The sequence below is a fragment of the Tympanuchus pallidicinctus genome, unplaced genomic scaffold (assembly GCF_026119805.1).
Source record: "Tympanuchus pallidicinctus isolate F22 unplaced genomic scaffold, pur_lepc_1.0 scaffold20, whole genome shotgun sequence".
In the NCBI taxonomy this organism is placed as follows: domain Eukaryota; kingdom Metazoa; phylum Chordata; class Aves; order Galliformes; family Phasianidae; genus Tympanuchus; species Tympanuchus pallidicinctus.
In genome coordinates, this window is record NW_026294722.1 from 4,970,987 (window position 1) to 4,991,685 (window position 20,699).

At 45.6% G+C, this 20,699-nt stretch overlaps 1 protein-coding gene across 2 annotated transcripts in view; it reads left to right on the plus strand.

The window, feature by feature from the left end:
* The window catches only part of KCNQ2 (potassium voltage-gated channel subfamily Q member 2), a 66,291-nt gene extending 47,265 nt beyond the window's left edge, over positions 1-19,026 (plus strand). Inside the window, exons 14-17 of one of the 2 annotated variants that reach the window (XM_052683898.1) lie at positions 352-483; positions 2,797-2,904; positions 8,352-8,475; positions 9,157-19,026. In XM_052683898.1, coding sequence (XP_052539858.1) covers positions 352-483; positions 2,797-2,904; positions 8,352-8,475; positions 9,157-9,876 — 1,084 coding nt within the window. In that variant the 3' untranslated portion in view covers positions 9,877-19,026. Of the gene's footprint in view, positions 1-351; positions 7,200-8,351; positions 8,476-9,156 lie in introns of those variants that run through there. The other variant, XM_052683897.1, reaches the window with a different exon arrangement.
* The last annotated feature ends 1,673 nt before the right edge of the window (positions 19,027-20,699 follow it).

Consider the following 20,699-nt stretch of genomic DNA (forward strand, 5'->3'; position numbering starts at 1 on the left):
TGCCCTCTTTCACGGAAAATTCTGCCAGAAAGGGAATTTTTGCTGAGGGAAGTTAAAAATGCAGAAACAGGAAAATCCCCTGCAGGGATGCATCCAAGCAATTGCGCTCTGAGATTCAATGCTGACATTTATAAAAGCAGTGTGGAGCGGAGACGTGCCCAGCTGATAGTCCGGAGGTCATCGGTGTCCCCTGGTGCTCACAGGACTTCAGCCCCCACCAGCCCCTTCCCTTCTCCTATTGCCATGTTGGGCACAGGGTGTGGATCTGCTCTGGTTCCCTTCCAGCTCCCAATGGGTTTTAGATGCCACCAGGTGAGTCAGGGACTTTATTTTTCCTTCCCTCTCTTGCAGCATTATGCGATTTCTCGTCTCCAAACGCAAGTTTAAGGAGAGCCTTCGGCCCTACGATGTGATGGACGTCATCGAGCAGTACTCAGCTGGCCACCTGGACATGCTCTCCCGGATTAAAAACCTCCAATCCAGGCAAGAGACCCCTCTGCTTGCTTCACTTTGCCCCTGCTTTTTTGTTCATCACACAGATGTTGCCACGAGAGACACTTTCCCTTGCAGCTACACCTTAATCTTTTTCCTCCTTAAGAGAAAGTTCAGAGGAAGCATTGCTGCATGTGGCTGGGACCCATGGGGATGAGCAGGACTGAGCACAGGCAGAGCAAGCACTGGGGTTATGCCATTAAATCTGCCTCTTGCCCACCTCAGGACAGCTTTGACAGTTCTGAACTGGATTTCTCTCTTTCCCCACACACAGAACCCATGACATCTACAGCTCACCTCCCTGCAAGTATTTCTTTAGGAGTTTCATCCATTTGCGCCTTCCAAGGCCCCCTGTGCTCCATGCCGATGATCAGACCCCTATCCAAGGCAGCTCTGTTGGTTCAGCAGAAGTGGTCACAGCTCTGCTGATCACAAGGACACCCAGAGCAGGAAGCAGGGTTTGGCACTGGGCTGTCTGTGGTCAGAGTCATTTACCATTTACTTTAACAATTATATAATGAAAGTGTTTCCCTTGTTGACTGCAGCAGCCCAGCTTCTGCTGGAAGCCACTTGGGGAAATTTTTCCTTTAATTTCCAGCCTATTTTGGTTATGAAAATCTGCAAAAAAAAAAAAAAAAAAAAAAAAGTTTTCAGATATGCATGCAGGAATAGAATAGGAAATTTGTCTTATGTAAAAGAGGAATCTCTCTCATCCTAATCTCTCAAAGACCCTTTAACTCTGCTATTTCTGATGCTCACGCAGTGGAGCTAACTTTCTCAGTGTTGCTGCATGCTGTGCATTTCCTATTTCCAGCTCTACTGTCAGAAGGTAAATTCTCCCTTGCAATGAAAATTAAAATATCCCAGAGAATTTCCTCTCTCTGAGCCTCTCACCCCCACTCAGTACAAATTCAGTGATTATGAATCTGAGATGCACAGCTGAATCTGGAGGGGGAAGAAGAGGAGGAAGGGATTGATATTTCCCAATCTGAATAAGCTGGAACATGAAGCCTCCGGGCTGCCTCTGCAGTGGGGAGTGAGCCATTGGGTTGGCATCTCTACTGGCTCCAAGTGGGACACCTGAGTGCTCAGCCCCCAGAACAATGCCATCTGTCCCCATCAGTCCTATTGGCATTCCCCAATGTGCTGCCAAGACAAAGTTGTTGTTTTTTAGGGAGATAAGGAACTGAAGCATTTAAAGATGAAACTGAATTGTCCCTTAACTTCACTAGTGGGACAGTGAGGCTGCAGTGCCTAGGACTGCCATCCATTGCACTTCAGGGAAGTCAGGAGGACCAGAATCTTCTTTAAAGTCGCATGTGAAGAATCTGGATTTGGGATCTAGAGCTGATGAGTAGCTTCACTGGTTTCCCTGTTCCCACCAACTAGAACAGCGATAGAGGTGGCAGCGTAGCCCCTTAGGACACCAAGAGATGCCCTATTATGACCTGCCCAGTCCAACTGGAAGGGACACCCTGTAGCCAGGGCATGTGCCTTGGTGGCCATGGCCAATGCTGGGACGTGAGCTGGATCTAGGAATGCAGTGCACCCATAGGTGGAGCCCAGCGAGGCTGTCCTGGGTCGGCTTGGAGAACTTTTATTTTTGTTCTCCTGTCCTGCAAACTGCAGTGCTCACCTGCCTGCTCAGCTCCATGGGTCTGTCTGTGTTGTCCCACAGCCAGGGCTGGGGATTAAAGCACATTCAGGCACTTCTCTGGGGGGTTTACCTGCACTTTCCTCTTTAATCACAAATGTCTCTGTCACTGTGTCGTGTCTGTAATGTGCTCTTTTCAATGTTGTGTTCATGCTGTCTCGTGTCTCATCTCTTGCCAACCACGGATGTCCCCCATTCATTCAGTTCCACAGTCCCACAGTGTATCTCACCGACTCCAACAGCTGGTGTATTTCTGAGCTAGCTGAGGGTGCATCACCTGGCAGTGTAACTGAAAGGAGAATGAATGTATGTTGTTTCATGTCCAACCGTCTCGATGGAATAGTGCTGCAAATATATTCCAGAGGGTAAAGCATGTTATCTGTTAAATCTGGGGTGGGAGGGGGTTATTCTCCTAAACAGCAGTGGTGCCAAAAATCTCCAAGTCTTACCCCAGGGAGGGTAATGTTTCACCGACAACCAGGCGGTAGGAGAACAACTTCTGTTTCTAGCGGAATATATTTTCAATTTCTCTCTCTTTCTGTCGTTCTGTTTTTCAGTTGTTTCTTTCTGCAACTTTCTGACCAACTTTTCTCTACGTGTTGCTTCATTATGCATTTTGCTGGTGTCTTTTCTCTTATTTACTTTGCCAGGATAGATATGATTGTGGGTCCCCCGCCCCCTTCAACTCCCCGGCATAAGAAGTATCCAACCAAAGGACCCATGTATTCTTCCAAAGAATCTCCCCAATACTCGCCTAGGTTAGGATTCACCAAAATGCCGCTTTCTCTGGATTTTTCATTTGCTTAATGTCAAACCCCTTTCATGCCAGTTATATGACGGCATTTATCACTTAGCAGCTTGCTAAATCGTGACTCAGAACGGCTTGCTACTCTGAGTATGATCTGATTTACTTGCAGTAATGAGCTTTCACACTAGGCAAGCCAAAGGAAAAAAAAAAGGACATACCTACCATCATTGGTAACCATCAGTTTCTTCAGCTGGTCTGTTGTCAGTCTTCTCCCAGTACAAGAAAGACAAGGAGCTGTTAGAGACAGTCCAGAGGAGGGCCACAAAGATAATCAGAGGGCTGGAGAACCTCCCCTATGAAGACAGGCTAAGGGAGCTGGGCTTGTTCAGCCCGGAGAAAGAAGGCTGTGGGGGTGACCGCATTGCAGCTTTCCAGTACCTAGAGGAAGCCTACAAACAGGCAGGGAGTCAATGCTTTACAAGTAGATAATGGGAGGACAAAGGGCAAGTGGTTTTAAGTTGAAGGAGGGAAGATTTAGGTTGGATGTCAGGGGGAAGTTCTTTACTGTGGGAGTGGTGAGATGCTGGCACAGCTGCCCAGATAAGGCTGTGGATGCCCCGTCCCTGGAGGTGTTCAAGGCCAGGTTGGATGGGGCCCTGGGCAGCCTGGTCTAGTATAAAATGCGGAGGTTGGTGGCCCTGCATGTGGCAGGGGGTTGGAGATTCATGATCCTTGAGGTCCCTTCCAACCTTGGCCATTCCGTGATTCTATGATGACTCTCCAAGTTGGTGCTGACATTTAGCTTTTTAAAATCTCATTTTTTATCAGACTGTCTTCAAATGTAACAGGTGGAATATTTACCCACAAAGCCAGTGCAACCCAAACCATCTACTTTCTGAAAGATCAAGGGGAGAATCCTTTGTTTGTGGCCATTTGGACTGTGAAATGAGTTGATCTTAGTGGGCAAATTAAGAATGAAGTGTTTCATGCTGAGCAATCTCTTTTTGCTGATGCAGCTCTATTGACCATGGAGGTAGAAGTTCTGTTGCAGTGTTACCACCATAAGACTCATATTCAGAAAAAGGTCCTGGTCTGGTCTGCAAAAAGAGCCCAATCCAGCCTATAGCCACTCAGTGAAACACTTTTTTGTTGCCCTTATGAAGTTCTCACATTAGTTAGAGCTATGCTCATAGCTGATGCCGTGAGGACCATCTTTCCACCAAGCCACTCATTTTGGGGCATTCTCATGTCTGGGCAGCAGATAGCTGCATTTTCACCATTGAGACTTCTAGAGCCCAAGGCAGGTGGAAATATTTACTAGAAAGCCACTTTCCATGTGCAAACAGTAGGTGATTTTCAAGCACAGTGAGCTTAGCCTCAGGTATTTTTTTCTAAATATACTTGCCCTCCCGAAGTGCTAATACATGACAAATCTCTTGAATTTTATTTAAGCTGCTCTGAGTAATCTTCACCAGCAGGATGTGAGTAAAGAGAATACTGAAAGCTTACCTTTCCCACTCAGCAGGTTCAAAAATAAAGTAAAATAAGTAGAGAATTTTCCAGGAGCCCCAAAATTCATGCTTGGGAAAAAAAAAAAAAAAAAAAAAAAAAAAGATGCTTTCAGTAAAGCATTTTTCCCCCAATTCTCCCTCCCTCAAATGATGAGGCCCAAACTAATCTTTAAAAACAAAATGAATCTTTTATCTGGACCAATGTTTTGATATGAAATCAAAAAATAGGGATTCAACTGGATTTTGCTCCATTAACCTTTTAGATGCAACCAGCCTTGAAGGGCTGGGCAAGATTTCCACATGGAAACGAATGTTCTGCACGTAGGATGGGCGCAAGGCGAGGAGGTCCAAACTCTGGGTCAGGCTTAGCTGTTGCTCTTCCTTTTCAGCACATTCCTATTTTAGCCAAATGTTGCCCACGCAGAGAATTGGGTTTCATTCCTCCCAGTGGCTGATTTAAGGTAGACCTGTTTTGAAATAGTTGCAATTCAGTTGGAATTCATAGGCAACAGAATATTGGTCAAAATACGTCTAGAGCGAACTTGATTGAAAAATGGGGAGGTAAGGAGCAGTCACGTGACATGGATGAAGGGGGTTTGGCTGCAATGCCTGGATTGTGTTAAAAAAACATAATTAAAACAGATAAAGAAAACAGAAAGTAATTGAATATATATTCCCAAACACTTCATTTTTATCTCATTTGAGCCGTTTGACCTTTTGATGTCTGCTTCTGGCCCGAGGGTGACATATTACACCTCTTTGCATGTACTGTCAGCATGGAAGCGTAATGAAGCATGAGAAAACCTGCACTGTGGCTGATGCAAGAATTTACATTTTTTTTATATCATGAGAAAGAAGGAAAGATATCAAAGTTCACTTCAAAGAGCAACCGCCCTTCTCTCCCCCTCCCAAACTAAGACCCAGCAGAGCGTGTCACAGGCAGCAGATGGCACAGCTTGTCATGCATCGCTAGAAATCTTGGAATCATCTTCTGCTGTGAAGGGAAGAGCGTGGGTCTGCCTCTTCTGAAGCCCCAGCTGAGGGCTTCCCTCTGCACACGTGTCTTCAGCACAGCCAAGATAATGTTGGGAATGCACAAGGTTGTCCGTGAGACGTAGTGCAGAAGGGGGTTTGGCATCTCTGGGAAGATACGTGGTCCCTTGTCATGCCATAAGAATATACGCTATTCCTCACCGCTTGCAAAGGTGAAATGTATCCGTTCTTGGACTTTTGAGCTTTGTTGCCCGGTTTGGATAAGACAAACTCTTTCAGAGTGGCTAAAAGGGCCACCTGCCCTTTGCTGATGACTGTGCCTTTGCAGTGCTCAGATGAGCTTGCCTTAGCACCGTTGGGTTCTCAAGAGGAAATTCCTCTTTTATCAGACAAGGCGGAAGGAAAGTTCCACGTTTTGCTGAGGGTAGGAGCACTCACCACAGGTTTCTGGCTTCTGCCATGAGGAGCAAAGGAATGAGTGATCTTGAGCCTGGTTTCTCCTACCAGGCACCAGGGCTCACTTCACCTTTTTCCGCACTGAAGCCAGTGTTCCACAGCTGCCAGCATCCCAAGGTCCATGAGACTAAGGTGACATCAGGCTCTGGTTTCTCAGGGCTGCAGAAGATGTTACGGCTGGATCATGGCATAGCTGGGAACGGAATGATCCTGACAGGAGTTCTGTCAGGCTCTGCTATGAAGGATATACAGGCAAGGGCTTCTGAATGCCTTATGGATGAGTTCTGTGAAGCTCTGCTTATGAATCACAGCAGGTCTATAGGAAGTTGTATCCCACCACACAGCTTCTCTGTGTGGGGTGGTTGATCACTCCATCTGTGAAGTACACCCAGCCTGTACTTCCCTTGGGTCCTGTGAGGCTCACTTACTGGATAGCTTTTCTTTTAAAGATGTGGAAGAAAGCAGAAGTCCTTCCTCAAATTCTGCCAAATTAGAAATAAGGTTGCAAGAGACTCTCTGCTATTACAGTATACAGTAAGATGGCTGTGTTTGGTTTTTCTCTCTGTCACTGTCCTGCCTCCCTGCTCTACTCCCCAACTGTTGAAAGACATTTCATTTTCACTAGTACACACATTTTGGTGTTAGCACTGTGCTAGATGTGGCAGAGTACCCTGATCTTTCTTGGCCTTCCCCAGTATTCAGTAGCAATTAGGCTTTGAGCCTCTTAAAAATGCATGTTCATTGCTTTACTAGTTTACTTGCTTGTGCATACAGGACAGGAGTTCATACAGTGGCTGTACTACGCCTTGACTTGAGATTCCAAACCAAGGTAGCCCGAGGTATCTGATTTAATACCTCTTTGCTTACATGGTAGCAACGTTGTTGTAGGATTTCTTGTGCTGTATGTCGTGTCAGTAATTGCATCCCTTGTTGGGAGTTCCTGCACATGTCAATAATTTGCTTCTCCCATTACAAGAGAGAAATAAGGCATGCATATTCCTCACACTTGTAATTACAGCACTTGGTGCTCCTTGCACTGCTGTGCTTATGTTGCTAAGCAAAGGATCAAACATGACTTTTTAAATTGAATGGCATTTTGTCACATCCTTGCCCAAATGAAGGATGTTCTGGGATCAAAGATAAACTCCAAAACAATGGTTGGCTTATATTTTCTGTCTTTGGTGTGATGTGCTCACCCACTTCATCCCTTTGAGCCAGATCTTCTGGTGCTGCAAACTGTTGTCGCTTTGATATAACCCAAGGGAGCTGCGTTGGTCTATTCCCACTGATATCTGTCCCTTTACGTCAACAGCTAACATACATACTAAGTCCCTGTCACGTGTGAAGAAAACAGATGGCTCTTGTGTTGGAAATAGCCTCACATCTCATTCCTTTCCTTGTTTTTTGTTTGTTCATTTTCCCGTCTGTCTGTGTTCAGCTCCTTCCTTTTCCTCCTCCTGGTGCATGGACCCATGGCCCACACAGCAGAACTGCGTAAGAAGCATTTTGAGTTTTCCACTCAAGATACCTCAACTTGATTTCAGTCAGATTAATTAACCCTTCTTTTCCCTTGCCACCCTTACTTTTGGTGCATTATGCAAGAGTAAAGTTTGCCTGGCATAGAATTGTATTATGAACCAGGCTGCCATTAAGAACCCATTCCAAAACTGGGTTGCTTCCCTGGCTTTGGAGGGATCAGATAATTGACTTCCAGCTTCCAAATTGGCTCTGCTCTCCTCTTTCCTGAGGTGTTTATGAACCCAATTTTTTTTGGACTGGGAAGGAGGAAGTGTAAATGTAACGTGTGTAAATAACTTGTCACCAAACAGTGTGCCCAGTCTGCACATGCTGCAAGAACGTCCTCTGATGTTGACAGTGTGGCGCCCTGCTAATAGAAAACATCTAATGATACAGGTGAGAGCTGCAGCAGCACTGAGATGGAGGCAATTTGGTATTGCTTGGTGCGTTATCACCAAATTCAGCATAATTCCACTAAAACAGTACCACAGCTGTTTGTTTGGATCTGAGGGCAAGGGGCTCATTTTCATGGACATGAGAATTACGCGCCTACATTTGCATCGAGGAGAAGAGACTTCTGCAAAGACTGAAAAAAAATCCCACCAACATATGCTAGACAGAAAACTTGATCTTCCCCCAAAATAATACAGCCTCAGTGCAAATAAAAAGCTAATTGATTTGGAAGAAAGCCAGCTACAGCGATTCTTTGCAGCGGGTAAATTTACTGTGCATAATGTGCCAGATTTTATCTGTATAAACAGAAACGGATAATTTCAAACTCTGCTAATACTGCTCTGAATTTTGCATCTGAATTAACACTTCAGTGCCACTGCGTGTCTGTGAGTAATTTGGAGTGCTAGCGGGGAGAAAGGCTGCTGCTTTATCCCCCAGAGGCGCGATGAGCAAAGCCCCCTCGCCTGCTGCCTCCGACTGACTCCAGTCCTTTTCCGGGGATGGGGGGATTTTCTGATCCTGGTAGAGTTGACCAGATCGTTGGGAGAGGATCCTCCATGACCGACAAGGATCGGACCAAAGGCCCAGCCGAGGGGGAGCTGCCTGAAGACCCCAGCATGATGGGCAGACTTGGGAAAGTTGAAAAACAGGTGCGTTGGGGTGTGAGGGGTTCCTGTCCATGGGTATTACCTGCATTGTGGTGTTGTTTGGGGTTTGGGTTTGTTTGTTTGTTTCATTCCAATTGGATATGATCATTTGGAAGCAAAACTAAGAGCAAACAATGTTTTGCAAAAGAAGCAATGGGTTTTATGAAAGGCCATGAAATGTCTTCAAAGCCTCAGAACAGATTCAGGCATTTAGAAGTCTGTTTCTTACAGGCTTTCTGTTTCTTTTTTGAAGAGTCTACCAAAAATCTGTTTTTGAAGATGGCACGGTGCCACTCTGTTAGACGAGCCCATGAGCCTGGCTGCTGCAGCTGCCAGCCTTGCTGAGCATGGAAGTCCTCCCAGAGAGTGAGACCCAGAAATCCCACTGAGCACCTGAGCCCAGGCAAGGGCCAGATGCAACAAGGAAGTGAGAGATGGGGGAAGGATTTAAGTGTCCTCCAGCTTTCCTGGAATTTGATGCATGACAGAGAGATCACAGGAGATGAAGGAGTCACGCTAACGAGGAGGAGAATTAAAGATTGTTTCAGAATATGGTAAATACGTACTGAAAGTTCTGCGTTGGTGTAGGTTGGTAGGCAGTAAAGTCCAGGCCCACGTTTGTACCTTGGTGGACTGGAAGCTGCTCATCCACAGGATGTAGTGCTGGAATGTGGTGTTTTGCAGGTTCAGTCGATGGAGAAGAAGCTCGACTTCCTGGTGAACATTTACATGCAGAGAATGGGTATCCCACCGACGGAGACGGAGGCCTACTTTGGGTCCAAAGAACCAGACCCAGCCCCTCCCTACCACAGCCCCGAGGACAGCAGGGAGCACATCGACAAGAACGGCTGCATCATCAAGATCATCAGGTCCACCAGCTCCATGGGTCAGAAGAACTTCTCAGCTCCGCCGGCCCCGACCAACTCGTGCCCGCCCTCGACGTCGTGCCAGCAGCAGCCCTACCAGCGGCAGAGTCACGGCTCCTCGCCCGTCGGAGACCCCGGCTCGCTCGTCCGCATCCCACCTCCGCCCTCCCACGAGCGCTCCCTGTCAGCCTACAGCGGCGGGCACAGGGCGAGCGCAGAGTACCTGCGGAACGAAGACATTACCACCAAACACCACGAGAGCGCCCTGAGAGACAGCGACACGTCCATCTCCATCCCCTCGGTAGACCACGAGGAACTGGAGCGCTCTTTCAGCGGCTTTAGTATTTCCCAGTCCAAAGAGAATTTGGACATCCTTAACAACGGTTGCTATGCGGCCGTGGCCAAAATCAGACCCTACATTGCGGAAGGGGAATCGGACACCGATTCTGACCTCTGCACACCCTGTGGCCCTCCTCCCAGGTCGGCCACGGGCGAGGGACCCTTCAGTGACATGGGCTGGTCAGCCCCCCGGCAGTGAGGGCCCTGCGCAGCCTCAAGCCATGGCCGAGTCCCAGCAGCTGCCCGCTCCAGCTGTCCTCGTGTCGAACTTCTCAAGGAGATGGACAGCTAAGGGTTTCCTCCATCTAGGACATCCTTAGCTGCCGGATGCTTTCTTGCAGCTTACTCTGGGGGGCAATGAGCAGACCCAAGCCTGCGGGAGTGGAAGAGGTCACGGTGGTGAGCGAACTGGAGCCGTGAAGTCCGGATTTCTTTCATACTCTCTTTCTAAGATCCTTAGGTGAAATTCTTTCATGGTGCAGGATAGGCAATTTGCATTTCTTCTGAATGTTTAGAGATGTGGGGCAGGAATAAATCACCCGGCCAGGGCTTTTGGAGGTCACATCAAGTGGTATTGAGCAGTGTCACATGGCAGTTGCCATACCGTGGCACTGGTGATTACACCTTTCAGTATTTTGGAGTCGCAGAATGAACACGTGTCAGTTTCTAGATTAGATTTTAGGTCGCATGAAAATTGCTGGAGCGATATTACTCTGTGGTTCACCATTAACAGTCAGGAAGATGGGAGAGTTCCAAAATAATACATGAAAATTTTGTGCCTGTCCCTGGAGGAGTGGGACAGTGGCTAGAATATTTGTATAAACAGAAGTTGTGGCCTCCAAGTAGGACAGGTTAGGGGAATGTTCTGAACCAGCATGGTTTGGAAATTCTCCTTGTCCAACAGCTGAGGAAAATGAAAAACTCATGAATACAAGCTTGAATGCAAGAGCTGAGACAACCCAGGGAACATAAAAATAAGGCAGAGAAGGAGAATAAGTGACTGTGTGGCTGGAGTTTTATATCATAAACCATGTATTATCTTCAATTATCTCTCTCCTTCCGTTGACATGCCCTGAAGGTGCTTCGGAAGCAATGGCGAACCAAAGGCAACCCCTCCATAGGGCTGCCATGGTGTAAAACTGTTCTTACGGCCAGCAGGGTTGTTGTGGAGTCACAGCAACAGCAGTCCGAAGGGAAATATGCAAGACGCTGCAGTTCCCGCATTGCTGCAAGCTAAGTGCTGAGCTCCATCCTTTTGAATTCCTGTTGGTCAGAGCAGGCCCTTTTCTTACAGTTTGCATTGTGCCTGAACACTTTTGCACACTTATGCCCGGTGAAAATCCTCCCTTTCTTCTTCTGCCCTGGCGAGAATCTCACACCCCTGTTCTCTGGACATCCTTTGGCTTGTTTGGATCTCTTGAGCTGAATTAAGAGGTACTTCTTTGTTTCTTCATGAACTTTCAGAAGCCTCTTAACTGTGTGTGCCCACAAGTTGTGCCAATCCAAATCTGCCCCATTTTGTTGTTTCTGTTTGTCTTGGAAGGATCATCGTGTTGCTATCAGGAACTCCAGCAGTATATTCAGCTGGGGGAGGGTGAGGGGAAAAGTGATGCTCAGTATTTCTTTTGGGACCAAAAAAAAGCCACAAAGTGATCTTTTACATGGATAGAGAGATTTTTTTTTTTTTGCAAGAGAATGGATCAAAGTGTGTTTTGGGATCTGTCTCCAAGCCTAGGACAAACAGTGTTGTGCCTCTGATGCCTCCTGTGTACCTACAGCTCAAATCCTGTGTGTTTTTTGCAATAGCCAGGGCTGTATCTGATTTTAAACCCCATCTCTCCACTATCTCCCCATGTTGTACCAACAGCTTCTGAGGATATTTAGGTGACAGCTTAATTTCTGCGTGGCCTTTCAGAGGTTGAACATTGATTTGTTTGGGTTGAAGGGAGAATCGCGGCTTCCTCTTCCTGTTTGCTTGGCAGCAGCCAGGTGAAACCCAAACTGTTTTAGCCTTTGGGAAGATGTGGGTGCATCTGTGAGCTTACAGACAGGAGGTAAAACCACCCTTTGGTAGCGCTCGGACTAACATGCAGGGCTCCACATGGGATCAAGGAGTGGGGGAGTAATCTGACTGTAAAATGGCTGTAGATTGTGCAGATTTGGCCTTGCTGTGTTGCAAGGTTAGATTCCTTCAGGTAGAGCAAGATTTTCACCAAATCAGAGATAATAAGCATTTGCAATCTTTTTTATTATTATTAATTATTATTATTATTATTATTTTTGGCAACTACTTTTTGAGACCTGCTGGAAATCTGGCACAGAATGCTCCATATAAGGATGAGGGTGATGATGTGTGATCCTATTACAGCAGAGAAATTTGCCTGGTCTTTAAATATAGGTGACAAAGCCAATAGTACTTCAAGGCACAATATAAGTGGAATATAGTTTTCATCGTGTCCTAAATTTGAAGCTCTGTTGGCTCTGATTTGAATGTGCATTTCCCAGTTCTTTCTCTTGCCCAGCTGATGTTATACCCTCTAACACAGGTAATGCCAGTGTGTCCTGAGGAGAAATAGTTCCGCTGTGTCCACTGTAAGTTTGCCACATTGCAGTCCTTTACCTCTTTAGGGACTGCATAGGAAGAATTGTTCTTCCCCTCTTTAGACCAAAGTCTATAAAGATTTCCTGACTTGTAGCTTTAAAATGTTTTACTTCTGTCCCTCAATCACAGAAAACAAGTTTTATATCTGTACAGCATAGATCGTATCTTACTGCTACAAATTTCATCAAGAATTGTTTGGAAGAGATAAGCAATGTTGCATTCTGATCCATAGCATCATTTCAAAGAACTTCTGACCCCTTCGACCACAGCCATCCCATAAATCACCACTTCTTGTTCATCCTGGCAAAAAGGCTTGACCTGGATTTTGGGGTTAACTTTATGCCAGAATTGATTCCAAATAATGCTCTTATTTCAAAGAAATGATTCATGGCTGTGTGAATGGGAACAGAGCCTGCTCTAACTAAAGGTTTTGTTCTTTATCAGCAAAGCTCCTTGCAAAGCCTTCACTTTCAGTCCCTCGATTTCCCAATGCTTATATTGCACACTCCTGGTGATGATCTCCCCCCAGAAGTCTTAACCACCAGGTTAAAAGAAATAAATTGGTTTTACTTTGCTCATAAGGCAGTCCCAGATAAAGACTCTTAAAATGACATGCAGGCCAACTTTGTCCTTTTGCTGAGCCTCTCTTGGGCTGTCTTTGCTCCCCTATTCCTCCTGTTCGGTTTCTTATTTTTTGTCAGACCCCAAAGGGCGGAAAGAAGCTTCAGGCCTTGCTATGTGTGAACACAGGAGAGCTGAAGAGCACTTGAAGGTCCCAATTTCCAGCAGGCTATCTTGAACTCCCGAGCTGCCCGTGCTCACGTGGACACAAATTCTACGGATGACTCCACCTGTGGGATGGGGTAATCCCTGACACACTCCCTGCCAAGAGGGAGCTCAAGTTGCCTGAGATATCTGTGACAAGAGATGTGGCCGGAGATGCTGCAAGCTCCATGCAGATGGCCTTTCCCAACGTGACCTTGAGACATAAGAACAGAGCACTAGCCATAAGTCGCATTTCCCAACATTTGGGAAGAGACTTTAATGTTACTCCAGTGCAGATTTTGTATGTGAATTTCCTTGTTGACTCATTTTCTTATTAATAATTTTTAGAACAAGAATATCAAGGAACTCGCTGAAAAAATAGGACAAATCCTGTTCAGCTCAGAAAGCCATTACAGTTCTTTAGTCAGACTATGAGATAGATCAGGTTTTCTAAAAATGTGTTTTGTTTCAAATGCTGCTTAATAGATCCAAACAAATTCTGCGGGGCCATTGCTCTTTACAGATAAATAGATATATTTTTACATTTCTAATTGATTTTTAGGATTTTAAATTGAATTTTTAGAACAAGTTTGTATAATCTACCTGAAAAGCCAGAGCATTGCTGCAGATACAAGCGCTCCCCTTCCTTACTGTTACCCAAGAGAAAGGAAAGATGTATTTCTTCCTTCTTTTCTCAGGAGGGAGCTACTGCAAGCCTCATTTCCTTTATATCCTCAGACCATTGGGGTCACAACAACATTATTACGAAACACAAAATGAAAGCGTTAAAAGAGACACTGAGGTTTCAGTCCTGCCAAGGCTAGAGGAGGAAGCGTGGGGTCAGGTTCAGACGCCTCGCTGGTGCCAGGTGGGCACCCGGATGGTAGCACTGAGGTGGGGTTTTCTTGTTTCTCAACCAGAAGGTCTTCCTCTTGGCTGAATAGCAACTGCTATGGCCTTGCGAAAAATTCATCTCATAGAAGACCAGAAGATGATACTGGCTTGCCTCAGGACTCCCCTTATAAGAAATTCCTAAGCAATATATACAAGTTATCCCATATAAAGGCCCGTAGCACTGAGAATTACATTGGGAATGTCAAAAAGCCCAGGAATAGAGTAAGTCTTTCTGTTTCTCCATCCACACTCATGCAAGCCTTCAGGTTGGGAGAGCCACCAAGCCCCCATCCCTTCCTCCCCAGACACTGCTCCTGTGCCAGCAGTGCTCCGGGCCACAACTGCACACCCTTGTCCCTTTCTGTTTTGATCGGCTTCCTTTCCATGTATGAGGAACAAGGAAATCAGATACAAAAGCTCCTTCACCTGCATGTAACATTGAGGCTGCGACGTGGAAGGATGTGGCCCTGGGGTGTAAAAGCAAAGTTCTGCTTTTAGCACACAAACCTTTCTGTCTCACAGCGCAAAAGCTGCTTGGGGCAAGGGCTGTGGGTTGGTTGGTTGGTGTCTTTTTTTTTTTTTTAACAATAACAATAGGGTTTTTTAAATAATAATATGATAATAGTAATACATAGGAATCTTCTTTAGTAGACCTTTAGTGTTTGATGCCCCAGTGACACAATACTGCTTGCCTTATATTAGTGTCTAGAGGGAGAGGGACTACACACGTTTTGATACCGTATTAATCATGCTTGTAATTTAGGCAGCCCCAAGGAACGGCAGCTGCAGGAGGAGCAGCCGGGTCCTTTTTAATGTATGAATGTGCTTTCCAGCCTATCTCACTGACTGTAGTCTCAATTTTGCCTGCTACTGCATGCAGCCTGAGATGAGTAGACAGCAATACGCTCCAGCTGTATCTGCACTCCCAGATTGCTGTAGTACCTGGAGAGGGGTGACGTAGCTAAAAGTATCTTTCTGGGGAGAGGCCATCCTCCCAGAGACCCATCACGTAGGGTGCTGCGGTGCTTCTGTAGGTAACACTGATATACCAAGTGTCTTTCATGCTGCGACTGATCATTGCCTCATCCCTCCGATACAGCATGCACAAACACCACTTGTTAATACTACTTGTTAATAAGGGATAAAAAACACGCGTTTGTAACCTGTGGGCCATTGAAATGTGTGTATGAGGAGAAAATAAGGGAAAATATGTGGATTTTATTGGCTGTGCATAACAAGCTCCTTTCCACCCAGATGCCTCTGAAGAAGAGCATCCCTGATAGCTCTTCCCAAGAGCATGGAGGAGCAGACAGAGCAGGGCAGGCTCTGCCAAGGGCAGAGCCCTGACCTTCATTTAAGAGATGCTATTTGATCCCACATATGTGGGACTTGCCATATTTCTCATTCCCATAAGGCTCTCTGGTGTACACGTGCATTGTGCCTGCAGCCAAGCCCAAGGGGCAGGGGAGAATACAACTCCCAGACTTTGGAAACCCTCCTTGGGGATTTCATTGACAGCATTTAGGGATCCTGGGAACCCTGCAGCTGTGCCATACTGATATTTAACATAAGCATTTCTTACCCTCCTTTGGAGGGGCACTGAGCTGCCTTCATATCGCCATAAACGTTTTGCCACTGCTATCACCCGCCACGATAGCAGACTCACAAGGCCTTCTGGATTTGCCCACATTGCTGGTGTTTGAAGTGTCTTGTATCGCTTGTGATGCTGCTGCAATCAAGTTTGCCACTGTGTCTTTGCATTCCTTGTCCAGACCGCATACAAGTGAATGTGCAGTGCCAGAACTCTGCTCTGAGACTTTCTTTTGGCCTGGCATCTCTAGATGCCCTAAAGAGCCTTTATGTCCTGTTAGCATGACAGTTTTGCTTTTTCTTGGTTGTTTATTTGCTTCCTTGTTGAGCTTCCATGGCCTCAGCACATCCGTGATTTGTTCTACTGGAGCCTCCAGTGCAAGGATGGATGGGCAGGAGCTGCTTTGCCCATTCATGCAGCACACTGTGAGGGTTTGTCCCCTTGTTTAGAGCTGACTGCAGGGAAATAGGGATGGGGGTTGAGGTCTGATTTTTGTACCAAATTGAAGGTCTCAGAGAAGAGCTCACAGACTCCAACAGTGTTGATGCTTTTGCTCCCTGAAGCAAGAGCTGCTTTCCCCAGCCCCCTTCAGCAGTGTGCATATGTGGCTTTGCATGCCAGCCTCCAGCTTGGTAACAGGGAGACTTTGAAAGCAGCTAGTCCAAGCTGTGCTATTTCCAAAGCTGCTGGGGAAGCTTGAAGCTTCTTCCTCTCCCCTCATTTCTGCAAATACAGCCTCAGATGAATTGTTCAAGCAGCATCTGTTTGCCTAGTCCTGAGAAACTTGAGCTAACTGCAGCTACAAAGTTTTCCAAAACTCAGTGCCAAGCTTGGGCTAGATTTCACCTGCAGCTACGCCTATAATTCTAGGGCAGGGTTAGTGATTTCAGGTAGAAGCCATGCTAAGCTCTCCAGTTGGGATGGTTCTGGCCCAAAACCAAGGCTGAATGTCTTGCTGCTGGTGAAGCCTGCCCTGGGATTTCAGCTCCACGTGATACTGCTGAGCACGAACCTGAGGAATCACTCCCTCCTTCCCACTTTGCACAAGGAAAGCTTGGCACAAACCTTGCAAGCCAAGATGAGACAATGCCTCTGTATTTCAGCATGCTGTGAGCACCTCCCATGAAGACAGAAGTGACGTTTCACTGTAACCTCTTGAATCTGATCATCACAGTGAGCATCACCCAGTATTTCACATGCACAGTGGTACTCCTGAAAGGGATTTATTACACATGTGAGTATAGAGGATTCATTCTTCTAGCATCTTTGTAAACACTGAGTTCAGTTCTTGCTGATGGAAAACTCATCAGTGCTGGTGACAGATCTCTTCTGTCCTACCCACGCTGGTCCAGCATCTCCCCTAGAGCTGAAGCTGCTCTTGTCTGTGGGTGGGACATGGGCCATTCTGTGTTGGTTACTCTTCCCCACTACTTGACTCCAAACCCTAAAATTCAAATTAAGATTACTTTTTTTCTCTCCCCAAAAAATGACACCTGCATAGAAAACCTGAGACTTTCAGGATGCTGGGGGCAAAACAAGGTACAGCTGATAATTACAGGGATTTTGTTATTTTAAATCAAGAGCAGATTTTAAGCATAATTACAGTTGCTGCGTGGTATATCAAATGCTTTAGGAGATTCAATAAGTTATTCTCATAAATGTTTTATTCTTTTATCAGTAATCTGTATAGGTGGGTGCTACTGCTCTTCCACAGCAATGCCCCATAAGCTAAAACTGTACTCCTTCTCCAGTATAGCCATTGTATGTATGAAATTTATCTTGCTTCGTGTCAATTTGACGCAGTATCCACAGGTACTGCACACAGATTGCACATTACATGCACTTGGCTGATAGCTGTCCTTAACAGTAGTCGGCCAGACAAAGCATTACCTGTCTGGTTAGTGGTGTGACTCAACCTAAGTGGGACAAGGGGAAAGCAAAGTTCTTGTTTTGTTAGGAAATACACCGCATTCCAATGCTGCTTTAACCAGATTTTACCAGGAAACCAAACGAAGGGAGATTGTTTCTGCAATGTTACTTAAAGACAGCGGAACGAAACCAATCAAACAGCTCTAGAACACTTCACTGCTGTATTTCTATGTATTCTTCACTGCTGTTCATCTGAACTGTAAATTCTGTACAGGTTGAATGAGGTTCACAGTCTGCCATGACCTGCAAGGTAAAAGGACAACACGACTTTGGCTGCAGCTGGTGTGTGTTGTTTGCATACATGCACATCTTGCTGTACATGTGTGTATGCAGACACATGCACATCTAAGCTTTAAGGCAGAAACATTTGCATCTGAGATACACGGGGAAAAAGGAAATTCTTTCTTTAGTGGCAGGAGAGTAGGTAAAACCAAAATAAGAGACTATTTTAATAGCATTCCTATCTAAAATTAAGTCTCTTAACTTTCCCTATACTGAGATTTCAATGACCTTAAACAATTTCCCCTACAGGATTTAATTTTGCCCATAATTTCACAGATAAGAGATCGGATAGAAATTATTCTTCAGTGTTCAATGTAGTATGAAGAGCTAACCTTTCCAGCTAAATGTTGCTAGATGCCATTAAAAAACTGTAACTAAATTTTTACTTGAGCCTGCAATTCACCCCTAATTCTGAAATTATCAGTTGTAAGAGCCATTTAAAGGTACCACACCAAAGGAGCGCTCACTGCTGGAACGTGTCACCATAGCTATCACAGTTTACAGCAGGATCTGGCTCCTTTGGCCTTAACAGGGCCAGAAATGGTTCGTGCACTTGTCCTGAGGATGAGGAGAGAGGTGAACTTCGTGCTGGTATGGGCTGCTCTCACACTGCAGAGAGAAGGTGCTGCATGCCCTGATGCTCATCAAAATCTCAGGCTCCACTGAGCACTGAAGTCTGGTTGTCCTTTAGAAAGCAAAGGCAGCTGCTGCTTTGCTTCCTTTCATTTGCTCTGTTGCCTTGGCTTTTTTGCACTTTTGTTTCATCTCCAAAGAATCTCTCATAATGCCTTTGGTACTTCTGTACAACTTTGGAACGTTTTGTATGTAATTGAATGGTACACACTTTCTCTTGTAATATAGCAATCGGACTTTTTTTTTGGTGAATGTGTAATTTCCACTGTACATTTCCACCATGACTTTGTGCAATGTACATTTTCTAGGGACGGGTGCCAAGGGAACAACCTGTAGTTTTCTAAGGAGCAGAATGACACAGACACAGATGGTTTCACATTAGCACTGCAGAAGAGCAACGTAGCCCAGGCTTTTAGCATTGAGCATGACACAGGGTGTACCTTCACAGGGATGACTGTGACAGCTGCAAAACTGTCTACGTGTGATATTAGAATCAGCAGCGATGGTTGCAATCAGAAGGGAAATGGAGGAAAATTAAATAATCACACTCATTAATTTAAGCCTCGAAGCATCAGAATGGAAAATTTGCATTCAGTAAAATTACCAGAGATTTAACCTTCATGAGATGAAATACACATTTATTTTTCTTTGCACTTCTTGTGTGTACTTTGTTTCTTTGTTTCTGATGATTTCTTAGTGCTTAATATGGGATGTTCTGAGGAGGTGTGAGGTGGTGGCTTGGGGGGCCTGGCGTCAAACCTTCACTCCTCCTTCTCTGCTTTCTAACTTCTTTCTGATATCTCAACTCAAGCTCAGAAATCTCAAGAGCCCTTAGCTGCAAGGACAGCATCCATTTGGAGTCCTTGGAATATATTGATTTTCTTATGGTCTGGCATCAGCCACGTCCTAACAGATAAAGGATGGTTCCTGCAGCTGTTTGCCCCCATGCCAGCTTCTTATCACCGTGCTCACATAGAGGCTGGTGTCATCAAAGCAGGCTCAGAGCCAAGGAACTGCACCTTTATCTGTCCCACATGTTATCTTGCTTACCAGGCGTCGGTCCTAAATTAAGAAAGCACACGCTGGATTTTGGAGAGCACTCTCGAGGATTAAAGTGAATGGACTGATGCTATTTTCCATAGCAAGGCTGAGCGATGAAACAGCAGTTTCATGTTGCAAGAAAAAAGGGAAAAGCAAAACCCATCCCTCCACACGGATGGTTTTTCCAAAGAGATAAACAGTGAGAATTGAGTCCTTGGATTTTAGAAAGCATCATGGGACAAGGCTGTGACACGAGCTCAGCAGGAGGAGTGGCTCATTTTGGGCACAGCAGATGAGTTGGCTGTGAGCCTCCAGCAGTGCCAGTCCTCCCTGAAGCTATTACAGGAGCCCAGGTGTGAGCCTTTCTCAGAATGGATGTGGCAGATTAAGGTGTACTTAAATAACATCGTTATATTTTACCTCATTATGTTTTTTGCTGGTGAGATAAACAGGACTGCAGTCATTCTGGCAGTTGTATGAACACACGTGCACAGTTTTCTCACAGCTCCAAAAACACAAAGGCACTGAGGTAGCCCAGCAGCACACCTACGTGGCTTTACAGCCCACTGACTCCAAAAGCAGCTGTTTTAGGAAGTTAAGTAAAAGCTGTTTTCCTAATGAAGCATGATTATTTGGGGTTGGAGATGTATATGTAGTGACAGGGTGTGAACCTCTGCAGGATGAGCTCAATGCCATAAACTCCAGCTCTGTTTCTACCAATCCCAATGCCGGTATCTCAGTGCCTCATTCACTGACTAATCAAACTGTACGCTGTCCTTGACAATTAAAGACAGATTTCCTCCTTGCTCACTGGGTAAGCACAAGTCTTCACAAGCACTCGATGTAAGATGTCAGTTCTAATTTTGGGCAGGCAGCTGAAGACACCTGCAGTTTCTCTGCCCAAGGAGCAGCTCCAGGCTCTGATCCTACTGACGCACTTGAGTCCAGCACTTCATTTTCCAGCCCAGGCAGAAACAGTAGTACTACTAATGGACTCCATTTTCCTCTCCAAAACTGTGCAATAACTCAGCAGCAGAGCCATGAATGAAGTTCCTCATCCCTTTAATGCTGCTCCACTGCTGCTCCAGAGCACAGCTTCCCTCTATTGACTTCTTGGCAGCAATCTCCTTTGCCATCAATAATAATGTAATGTTGGTTTTGGAGATAAAGTGTCTCTCCGGAAAGAGAAACCTTCTGAGCAAAGACAGTTGCTGTTTTCTTTTACCTGCACTGTACTATAAGCAAGTTAATAATGCATAGCTAAACAGAAAGACAGACACCATAG